This window comes from Halyomorpha halys, unplaced genomic scaffold (genome assembly GCF_000696795.3).
Source record: "Halyomorpha halys isolate HHAL.00 unplaced genomic scaffold, Hhal_1.1 Scaffold749.1, whole genome shotgun sequence".
In the NCBI taxonomy this organism is placed as follows: domain Eukaryota; kingdom Metazoa; phylum Arthropoda; class Insecta; order Hemiptera; family Pentatomidae; genus Halyomorpha; species Halyomorpha halys.
This window is the reverse complement of record NW_027116653.1, coordinates 375,086-387,474: the sequence shown is the minus strand read 5'-3', so window position 1 is coordinate 387,474 and position 12,389 is coordinate 375,086. Positions and strand designations below refer to the sequence as shown.

The 12,389-nt window shown below is 27.9% G+C and overlaps 2 protein-coding genes across 4 annotated transcripts in view; one reads left to right on the top strand and one right to left on the bottom strand.

Moving 5' to 3' along the window:
* The window catches only part of LOC106685858 (selenoprotein S), a 10,626-nt gene extending 7,462 nt beyond the window's left edge, over positions 1-3,164 (bottom strand). Inside the window, exon 1 of one of the 2 annotated variants that reach the window (XM_014428816.3) lies at positions 2,998-3,164. In XM_014428816.3, the coding sequence (XP_014284302.1) occupies positions 2,998-3,049 (52 nt within the window). In that variant the 5' untranslated portion in view covers positions 3,050-3,164. Of the gene's footprint in view, positions 1-2,020; positions 2,203-2,997 lie in introns of those variants that run through there. The other variant, XM_014428815.3, reaches the window with a different exon arrangement.
* LOC106685857 (G protein-coupled receptor kinase 1) overlaps positions 2,457-12,389 on the top strand; it is a 27,681-nt gene continuing 17,748 nt past the window's right edge. For both annotated transcript variants that reach the window (XM_014428814.2, XM_014428813.2), the window contains exons 1-2: positions 2,457-2,796; positions 8,850-8,926. In XM_014428814.2, coding sequence (XP_014284300.1) covers positions 2,684-2,796; positions 8,850-8,926 — 190 coding nt within the window. In that variant the 5' untranslated portion in view covers positions 2,457-2,683. The remainder of the gene's footprint in view (positions 2,797-8,849; positions 8,927-12,389) is intronic.

Sequence of the window (12,389 nt, the reverse complement as noted above, 5' to 3'; positions counted from 1 at the left end):
AAGATAAAAATATATATAATAAATAAATCTGTACCGTAACAACCCATGGTCAAGAGTTCAGTACTTTGTAAGGAAGTACTGTTATTAGACCAACAGTTGTGCAAGGAGGTGATTTGGGCAGAATCACACTTGACTCCCAGAATTTTTCTCCAATTAAGAGTACCAAATTTATGAGACTGGATGGATCCCAGAGGGATCCTGAACCCGCGGGGATGACTCATGGCTACAGTAACACATCAACACTCAAGCTCACTGATCGATTTATCTTCTGGACTCTATTTATAATGGTTTAATATAATGGTAAGATTTATGATAATATTTAGGTAAGCTAGTCTATTCCGTTCCAGCGCCTCTCTCCCATGTCTTATTTCTGTTATCTGTTGCTAAAGTGGTTTCTTGAAAGTTTATTTTCATAATAAATAATTAATTTTGAATAGAGAGTTTTTTTCATTCACAATATGAAAAATACTGAGAATAAGATTTTCTATATGTTTAATATTATGGTGTTTTAGCCAAACAATAGGAATACCCCAATGCTAACAGCCTCAGTGTCACTTCTTCAGTGAGTGTAATGAGCTTAAGCCAATAGCTGTGATCTATCAAAAATTGTAAATATGATTACAATCATATTCACAATTTTTTGGTAGATAATTAATTAGGTAATATATTAACTTCATGATAGAATCAATATTGGTCTAGATGTTTGTTGGGTATAGCTCAGGGTAGGGTCTTTTTCAACAGAGACCAAACAGATAAAATTGTTTTTAAATTTATTTTTAATAAAAACAAAACCTAGCAACATTTAAGGTCCTGATATGTGAAAAAATGAGAAAAACATATCTAATTATAATTTATCCATGAAAAAGACAGCAAGCAATCAGGACAGTGGAGTGGAAGAAACAGATCACCAATCTGCAGAATGGTACATTCACAAGTAATTATTATTTCATTTGCTTTAAAAAAAATTAATTTTTTTTTTTGTTCTGGTTTAAAGGGGATAATATTTGTTATGAACGCCTACAGTTTGTTATTATTATAAAGCTACTGTAGCATAAACTCCTGTTCTATATGCTGTTTGAACAATTTTTTTTTTGTGACTTCCAAGGAGTTTCCATTTGTGGCATAATTTACAGAACATTTAAAATAGATATTGTAAATATGGTGGAGACTAGAATAGACAAATAGTTTTCCTCCAATGATTGCCACTAATCTGTGGCAGATAATAATATCTAATCATCAAATGCAACTAAAGTTGTTATTTTGTATTACCAGAACATAATTGATAGTTTTACCATGATAACAGTAAATGATAAATTATAGCTAATTTAAAATACCCATAATTAAGAGGTAGAAAATGTCAATAAAAAATGATAGTTTCCTTCCTTTCCAGAAGTAAAACCATTTCATATAATGATAGTGCTAGTTCAATAACCTAGCACAGAAACTCTAAAATGAACTAGAAATATAAATTTGGATTGATGACTTCACAAGAAATGAAAATGAGGCTGCCTCTGTACCATAAAAAATAGTACTTAATAACAATCTCAGAGATTTATACATTTCCTAAAACCATATGTATAGGGATATAACTAATCCAATCACAACAGTACATACATTGCTCTTTCCTTTTTTCTTATTGAAAATTAAATAAGCCAGAAACAAATTGAATCATAAAGATCTAATACTAACTATATCTGCAGAAATATAGCTGAACTTAAAAAGATCCTAGAAAAATTATTGATGACAGAACTACTACCAAGTCAGACCGTGAAGGAAAAAGCAAATACTTCAATAGAAAAGGAAGGGAAATACATTTAAAGATGTACATTAGGAAAACTAAGAATAGAAAATCTCCCACGAATATTCTAGTAATCATGATTAAAAAAACTTTTGCTCAGTTAAATTAAGAAAATAACAGGTTACATCTTAACAATTAAATGGGAAATTTGACAAAGATGACATGACATATATTTGACGTACATACATTCTAACACGTCTAAGCTTCATCGAAATAACTTACCCGTGGTTAAGAGTTCAGAAGGCGTGGCAGGATCCACTAATATTTCTTCAGTTTCAATTTCCATGACTCTAAACAATAATACTTAACAGTCCGACACAATTAAATCACAGAAATTTCGAAATAAGAGAACTTGGAAATGTTCTTGTCTGTTTATAGGGAACAGCTGATTAGACCTTGATGTACAGCGAGTTAGATCTTATTGTACTCTCATTAAAAGCAGTACTTAGGGTTTAAAATATTTATACTCGAATGTTTTTCTTCCAAAAGCTTTTTTTTTTCAATACTAGCAGCTCATAAATCGAGGAATCTTTTTAAATTGGTGAGGTACACAGTGAAAGTGCCAATACGAGTAGCATACCCAAGAAGGCGTAGATCTTTGATCCTTGCCTCAGTCCTCTGGCTTCTCTCTGCAATTAAGAATTTCAGTCTGTGTTGTCATGTTATCAACGAAGTTGCTGTTCTAGTTTCATATTAGCAAAATGTTCAGTCAGAATTGTCTAAATATTCTTTATGTCATAGCAAAATGGGTTGGGGAGAGGCAATAGTCGTATCCTATATCAAGGGACTGGTTGAACATGAAGATTACAGAGTTGTTGTGATCGTGAGTAGGCCCCAGGCCTGAAGTGACTAAGTTATTGACAAGTGACACATAATTTAGCAAAAATGGCAGACTTGGAAGCTGTCCTGGCTGATGTTAGTTATCTGATGGCAATGGAGAAGAGTAAGTGTACTCCAGCTGCCAGAGCCAGTAAGAAGATAATTCTACCTGATCCTAGGTAATGAACTTTCATACTTTTCTAACCTAGTGATTTCATCAAATACTTATGATTTTAACAGTCTATATTTATATTTTGTTGATTTCTTATCATTGAACTATTAATTGGTATTTTGAATACTTATCTAATGTTTATATTTTACTTATAGCTTTGTCTAAAATCAACAATTTCTGTTCAAAATTTTTGTTCTATTAGTTATACCATTCATGTAGTGAAGATCTTTTTTGTTGAATGCCTGAATCCATGAGAGCATTCTTCCTGCTTGAGTGATTGTATATGTTTCAATGTAAATATTTATCTTAGGGTTTCCTCACATCAGTCACACTAGTTCATCTCTTGATAGATTGTTTTTTTACATTCTTTTATAATTTTCCCTCTTAATATTTGTTTTATTTGATATTTAGATTTGACAGATTAATTGATTTTTAAGGTTGGCAATGTATTGTAAGTTTTTTTATATACATTAGTCAACTGGCACCACTTTTGAACTGTTGTCACTTCATGCTCAATTGAGTGATTAGTTTATTGAGGATATAATTTTTTTTTATCTATGGTTTACCTGATTTTAAAATTCATTGCCTTTTGAATTTTCCTTTATGAGCTTGAAATCGTTTTTACTTTAGTTTAAATTTAAGCAAATTTTATTCAAATGTTGCCACATTGCAGTATTTATGAGATAATTTTATTACAGATGTTTTTCAATTTGATAATAATTTTTGAAGAGAATTTATAATGGGGATGCTCTAAGATTATAGAATAATTTTTTAAGTATATCATATCATTTGGAAGAGATTGTATAGCTTCATTCCAGAATGTTTTTGTTATAGAATAGAGCTTTAGCTCCATAAAACTCAGTTTTTAATTTAATTTTGTTTTTTTATCTAATATTTAATTCATGTTACTAGTTTCATTTAATTGATTTTGTGACGAGTTTTTTTTTTCATTATTTTATTACAATATAATAAAATTTAAATTCACTCAATAGATATGTCATCGAACAAATATATATTGTTCATAGTTTTGAAAGTTTGTCCGGTTTTCTCAAATTTTAATTCTGTATAAATTCAAAACTTATTATGAAATGTAGTACTAATTAGTGTTATATTAGATGCTATGTTATAGCTAATGTTAGCAAGTTATAAATGGTACTTTTTTTAAAAATTTATTCTTTGTGTAGAACTCTATTCTCGAAGTAATCTAGTTGAGAAAAGGTAATTACTACTTGCTATGAAACAGATGGCTTCTCGACTGTTGATAGATTCAGGTTACGTAAAACAGAATTCTTAGAAATTAAAATTCATAATGGATACAAGATTGGAGCTCATCTTTGTCTTAATTATTGATTATAATAACAATAAGTAGAAAATATAAAAGAAAAAGTAAAATTTGCTCAGTATTTATTGAAATTATTTCAGCTAATTTTCATTCCTAAATATCTACAATTTTGAATCAGAAAGCATATTTGTCCCTTCTACAATTATAATGTATCCTAATTTCTAATTATTTTTATGATATAAACTCAATTTGGAAATATAAAATTGTTCGTCATTTAATACAATAAGGTATTAAATATTATTTTCTCCAAAATATAAATTATCAAAACTGATTAATTCGTCAATTGTTTTAGTTTATCAAATTGTATTGATATTTTTTAATTATGTTTGTTTGTGTAGTCTATTAATGTTTTGATCTTTTGTCTGGCTTAATTGAATGAGGGTCCATAATTATGAAGCCTTGAAAAATTTGAAGGACAAAAGTTTGTAAAATAGTGGCTATTAGATATAATTTATAAATACAAAATTTTATGATTTTAGATGTTCAAAACCAATTGTGCCCATATCAAATTTATTTTTTAAAAATCTAGATATTTAAGTTTATCAAAGAAAATAATCAGTGGTACTTAAACATATTATTAGTTAGTTTTTATTACAATAAGTTATCTTTAGTGTAATTAATTGGTTTAATTTAATTACTAAACAAGAAATAATCCAAAATATTGTTAAATTGATTATTTATTACAATTTTGGGATTCGTTTTGTAATTTTGAAAAGTACATAACAAATACCTGTATAATTGAAATTTTTTTAAACAATGTCACTACCACAAAATTTGTGTTCTGGTTATTATTGTGATATTTATTTATAAAGCTTCATTACTTCAGGTTTTACAATACTACATAAATTTTAGATTTATTTTCTTACGATTCAAAGTTATTCTGGAGTATTTTTCTTTTTTTAAAGATATTTCACTTTATATGCGACATTCTCTGGATTTGGTGCTAGGTAGCTATTAAAATTATCTGAAAATAAAATCAATAGATTAATTTTTTTTTTTTTTTTATTGCCTTTAGAAAATGTTCCTTGATAATATTCTGAAACAGGCACACACTTCATATTATAGTTTTCATGATATAATTTTTAAAAACATTTATTCAAGGAAGTAATATATGAAATGAATGAGTAATGTAACAAATAGAGCACCTAATTACTGGATTAATTTTAATATTAAGTATTTATTTAGTTGGGATCAGTTTTAACTTTTGGTTCATAAATGATTTTCAACATAAAACATAGTTTGAAACTACAACAAAAACTCGCCCTGCTTTAAAATACTTGAAACATTCTCACATTTTAGTATTATCACATCTATAATGACAAAAAAGCCTACTCGAAACATAATATCTAATGCCAGAAACAAATATTATTTTTAACTTGCTATGCTAAAAAAATCATTTGTTCCATCCGGATTTAAAGAAATTAACAAAAGCTTTTAGTGATTTTTTATATAGGTAAACAGACTTAATTGGGAAAAGAGTAATGACCTCGATTAGAAGAAAAAAAAATTAAGCTGGCCAGTAGAACCCGAAAGTTCAATACTGATACTGATTATCACTTTATACGTACATTTGTCCTATAATATCCATCCAAACCCATATCTACAAGATCAGGCTTGACACAATCCGTCCACCTACGCTTCCTCTAGTCCTTGGATGTTCACCTGTCGGATCAGTGTTTATTAACTTTTTTGTTACTCACCTCTACAACCTTACTCGCCCATATTATTCGCTGTAATGCTTATAACTTGAATTATATTTAATGGATGCAGTTCACACAATTTGCTGCTAACCATGTTTTGCTTTATCTGTATTCATAGGGCTAGTTAAATAATGTCTTGTTCATTAATTTCTAAAATATCAGTTCTTGAACTACAAATTAGGAATTCTTCTTGTCAAAGCCAAGGGGTACTATTGTGAGTATTGAAAGAAAATTAAATACTTATCTTTTCATTGGGCCATCCTGGTCACTCCATAGCCCCCTAAGATTTTTCACTTAGTCTAGAGAGAGGGGTACAGATCATATGTACATTTTACAACATTTTCTTGCTAGATTTGACCAATGTTGCCTCCCCCACCATTTTTGTTTCATCCTTGCGTCTCAAAATCAATTTACTCCTGTATATTTTTTATTCTTGAGTTTTAGAACGTTGTTAAAGAAGTTTCACATCAATTATTATGAACGATTTTAGTCACATTGAAATAAATGTGTATAATCAAATTAATTAAGAAGTTATGAAAATAGAATTAATCAAATTATGAATAGAGAAGTAATAAAGTACAAAAATCTAGTGCAGTGTGCATCACTTACCACCCCACTTAGAAATGAAATTAATTCTTGATCCTTTCAAAACGGTATTTTTTTATCATTCTTGATGACAATACTCTCCCTTATGACATTTTTGTTTATGTCACATAAGAAACTAGTATTACTATGTTTTCTTGTTTCTATGGTTGTTATGGCAATTGTAAAAAAAAATAACTTATTATCATAGCAACCTTGGAAACACAAAAGCATTTCTTTTCTCCTTAAGGCTCGGTTGCACCATCACAGTTTGAACTACAATTAGTGAAATCTCAGGTAAACTCAATAATTATCTATTGCACCAGAAAAGTTAACTTTCAAATCTGGCGATAAACTTTACTGGTCAATGATATCTGGTTAAACTGAGATTTAGAGTAAATCTTTGCTTAAGTTTAAGGAACTTTCCGTAGTTTCAGGTAGATCTGTTATCTAACGAAGGTGTATTGTATTATTCCATTTCATTTTAAAATTACATAAAACTAATTTCATCTAGGCAGTAATGAACACTTCAAAGAATTAGTTGTTCAGACAAAAAATTTTTTTTAATTATAAGAGGCCCTTAATTGATTTCATATGTTGGTTTTTGTTAAACTCCTTTTCTATTTCTTCCCAACAGTAGTTTTTTTTATTTTTGATGATACTGTTATATTTTTTTACCAATCCAAAGAGCATTTCCTCTTCTCTAGGGGAGAAATTCTTGCTTGCTGAATAACAATTTCAATGTAATTGTTATGCGAAAACAATCAGTGAAATCAAGAAACTTTTCTGAGTTTTCTTTTTATTTTATGTTAACTTTAGTTATTTGAGTTTACATAAAATGTAACCTTTTAATTCATTATTGTTGGTATTTTTTTTAAAAAATAGTAATGATTTGTTCCTCTTGATGAAATTTGAAATGAATTGTAAAAAGGATTTTATAATTTATTCTAATAAATTAAGAATCACTGTTAAAAATTTTCTTTTGATTTATAGTAACCATAAAATTGCTGGCTTACCTCACAGTGGTGCTAAGTACATTTCCACTTTCTTTAGGAAAAATACAATTAAAGTTTCTCTCTTTTTTAAGTAAATTAATTGAAAAGTTGTAATCTTCCTATAAGAATTTTTATTGTATTTTTACTGAAGTTAGTGGAAATGTACTTAGCACTACTGTAAAGTAAGCCATCGATATAATAAATGTTACTTACCTTAGCTGTACATAAATAATGGGAAGAAAAAGCAGAAAACTTTGATAAAAACAGAAAAATGTAATAATTATGAAGTTCAAAAGATATTTGACTTGAATTTTCAAGAACACTAGTGTTATCTGCCAACAGTTATCTCAGTTTAAAGTAATTTTGGTTGCCTGGTTAGAAAAACTATAGACCATAAACAGCTTGCTAAGTTACCGAAGTTTAGCTAAACTCTGAAACAAATCTAAGTTATACAAATCTTGGTTTTACCGGAGATTGATGCAACTGGCCCCTAGTCAGTTATCTAATTATTTCATATCTTATATTTATCCATTATTATTTCTTACTGCCAACAACGAGAGATGGTTAGTCATTTCATTTAAGCAAAATTAAAAGTACTTTTAATGATTTTTTTAGTAAATTCAGTCCTGCAGTACTTGAGCCCTCTCAGACTATTTTAGTCAGGATAAGACATAGTTTATATTAAATACCAGTTCATTGCACATTGATGAGAAGAATTCATTAACAATTGTTAGAGCTGCTTTTGGAGAAAATGGTTAAAATTTGTACAATCAGTGATTTAAAACGGCACTTTCACTTAATCAATTTTATCAAAAAAGTTACTGTGACATCCCAGACATTTATCTGCCTTAAATAGATAATTTAAATTTTGTACAACTTTTTTTTCTGAGCTAGACTATTCAAATAAATTTGTATTTACAAACACTATTTTGCAAGACTTGGTTATTAGTACTCAGAGACTTTAAAACCTGTATTTCTATCGAAAACTCAGAGACAAAATTTTTCATGATTTTAATACTTTCCCATATTGGTTATTTGAAATATGGATAAATGAAAATAAAACAGTGTAAAATCAAAGTTCATCTAGTTTCTTCCAATTTTCTAAAATATGTTTTAACGTTTAAATCTGAAATTTCATTTAGTCAGTGTCTAGTTCTAAGTTTGGCTATTTTAATAATTTGTAAATTTTACATAAAAAAGTTTGTATGTACTTACATGATGGATCAAAATCTGTAATACCACTGTTATATTTATTTATGTTAGCACTATTTAAACAAAAAAAACAAAACATTAAGTAAATGATTTTTAATATATAAATTTTGTCTTCAATTTATTTTTTTATTATATGTGATATTTAAATGATTAAATTTTGAAAAATTATCATGGATATTAGTTATATAGATATTTTAAATTTGATGCATTTTTTTATTTTATTTTCTAGTGTTCGAAGTGTGATGCACAAGTATTTAGAGAAAAAAAATGAGGTTAATTTTGATAAGATCTTCAATCAAGTTTTAGGTAAGTAGTTGAATCAGATTCATTTTTGGTAGTTTTTTGCTATTCTTTATATTTTTTATCATTCAAAGAGAATTTGCCCAAGTTTGTTATGTATGCTTTATGCTTACATCTAAAAAATGTTTATGTATCAGAATCGTTTAGGAATATGGGTTAAATTATCCCCACATTGCATAAATTAGATAAAAGTATGGCATTGTTTCTGAAGACCTTCTTAGATAAACAGCAAGCTGGTTTATATTCTGTTATTGTAATAATAATATAATAATTAAAGTAAATTCCTGCATTAGTTTTAATCCCAAGTGCTAAGCTTGAACATCTAAACACTCTAATCTTGATTTATTTTTGTTGGGATGGAAAAAGTTTTCGTTTTCTTTTTTAACGTTGATTATTGACTTAAATACTGAAGTGGGAGAGATTTAAATTAGATGGGGAGCCGCATCCTTGGTGTAAATTAGTTGATCAAATAAACACTCCAGCAGTATTATCAAAATAGTTTAGGTCTACATAGTTGAGAAATTTTATTTTTCCTTGTGCTGTGTTATCTGTTACTTATTCCTAGCCTTGGTAGGTTTTGTATAATGAACAGCTTTCTTGAATACTGATTGATTCTGTTTGATCTTAAAGAATCTTAATCTTTTAGCTGTTATTAATATTTTCTCAGTTTAATGTAAATTGCCATGATATAATATGATAAAATACATTGTGCTGTTCAATAGTTTACAGTAGATTTGTAAAATGTGAGAACCTAACACTTGTATTTGGGATTAGGGTCGGTGTGTCATATATTTAATGGATCTGTTAATATTTATGCTTTCCGCATCACATTTAACAATTTTCTTAAAGTTATATTTTGAAGTATGGATTCGGGAATAAGAATATGATCATTCTTAAAATTGAGAATGTGAGCAATTTAAAAAAAGGCAAATCTGATTACAATTAATGGTGTGAAAAAACAAATGGTATTGGGACTATGAAAGTAAAATCTTTGAAATAAAAAAAGAAAGTAACATATTTGTAATTGATAATTTCTTCATTAATTGAGTTAGATATGATAAAAGGTTTTCTACTGATTTAAAATTAAGAATTAAAATTAAAAAATGACCTGATTTTCCAGGAAAAAATATTACAGAGCATAATTCTGTAAATGAAAAGGAAATAAAAAGCACCAAGAAGATACTGAAAATGATGAACAAACAAATATTAAATATAAAAGAAATTTTAATGAACAATTAGATTTGTCTGTTTTAAAAATTACTGTAAATCATTTGAATTGTGAACAAAAAAAACTGAAATATATCAACTGATAGATAAGTGTAATTCGATTTTGTAAATGATAAATCTGATATAGTAGGTTTAGTTAAAGTTTATTAAGCCTGGATTGATCTATTAATTAATCTACATACTGTAGCAAAATACTTAATAGATGTAATATTGAAGATAAAAGAACAAGTTTCAAATTTATTAAAGAAAAAAAAAATAGAAAAATGATACAGACAGTTCATTTGGTGCTCAGTGACTGGCATTGATAAATGAAGGTAATAAAATCCAGGTATTCATGGCCCTCCAAGATTTGAATAAAATTGTTCCTCTATGGGTAATTGAGGAACTGATAAAAAAAAAAAAAAAACACAAGTGCAAGCTTTTTCCACTTTATAGGTAACATATAAAAGAACAAGTTTCAGTTCCTGATCAATTCTTCTTTAAATTGTAAATAGAAAAAACAAAAAAAAAAACAAAAAAAAAAAAAACAGCTTTTGTAACACTATATCGACATTTCTAACTGGAACTATGGGTTTGCCCATCATTTGGATTGAAAACCTCATCTGCAATTTTTCAGAGAACACTAGGTAATGTAATCAAAAAGTATAAATTAATGAATTTTACAGTGAACTGTATGGATGACATCCTTTTTTTTTTCAAAATATTTCTCTGAGCTTATTAGTCATTTAAAGTGATTATTAGAAGCTATAATGAAACAAATTTTTGATTGAAATTCCCAAAATGCATATTTGCTTCAGATTCAGTCAAATCTTTAGGGCATGTTATAATAAATAATTCAATTTGTCTTGTAAAAGATAATCGATCTCAATAATAAATTTATAAGTGCCTGCAAGACTAGTGTTATGGCTAGCAGAGGTTCAAAAGGAACCTTTACTAGCCCAACCATGAATAGAAATGAACAGCCAAATTTTGTTATTATTGTATTTTGATGGAGTGAACATAATGAAGTGTAAAACAAAAAAGGTAAACATAAATAGGGAAAAAAAGAACTTAAGTAAATTTAAAACTATTACTAAGATTATCTTAAGGTTAAACAATAAAGAGAGAAAAAATGTCTTAATATCACCATGGCTGATGGAAGGGGCTCCTGCTTAAGTTGTTTATATCCTTGTCTGTCCACCTTGTCCTTGTGGAGGATGAGCCAACTTTGATTGGAGTCCACCCACCTTGGCGAAAATGATTAAGCTGGCGGAGATGGCCAGGCACTACATAATTTACTGATAAAAGGACAGATATTTATTTCGACAAATTAATTTGAATAATAATTTGGAAAGATGAAACAATTATGTTCTTAAGCAGTTATGGAATTTAGTGATTAGAAAAGCTGTATATTTGGAATTTCTTGTAATAACAAATAACAGTTAATACTGACCATTCTAGCTAATAGGGAAATTATTTAATGTTTTTAAAGATTGTGAACCATTGTAAAAGTTAAACATAAAAATAAAAACAGATGAAGAAGAAATAGGAGTTTTAATCTACGGCTTATCATTATAATTTTGAAATGAAATATTCTCCTGGAAAATATATTTGAAAGCTGATTGGCTTAGCAGAAATCCAGTATTAAAACCACATGAAACTAAGGAAGAACATTAGAAGATTTGAAATTAATAAAACAGAAAAATATTTTAATAGATCAAGAGAAAAATAAAGACTTACAAACAACAAAAAATAAGTTTATATTTAAAGACTTTATAGACTATAACAAATTTAAAAAGAGAAGATTGTTTTATCTGAAATCTTCTGTATAAAGTTTGTCAAAAACATTAATGAACACTTTTGTCACATAGGAATCAAACAAATACAGAACAAAATTAGAAAATTTTATGCAACTACAAATTAATCCGAGAATATAAAGAAAGTCTACAGAAGCTACCATAGTTGCATTAAAAATAATTCTAGAGGACAAGAAAGATAAAGACTGATGTCTTGTTTAGGAATTACTAGAGCTCTTTCCAAAATACTGTCCATTGATACAATTGAAGAATTCTAGATCTACCAAAAAGTATTTTCACCTCTTCGATGATCATTTCATATGATAATATTATTTATCTTATACACTTCGAATAATATTTATTTGAAAATTACCCGATCTACCCAAAAAATATTAAGGTAATACAAATGCCTTTTGGCATCACTTTTAGTTACGAATGATGAATGGTTCATCATGCCAGACTAAGGG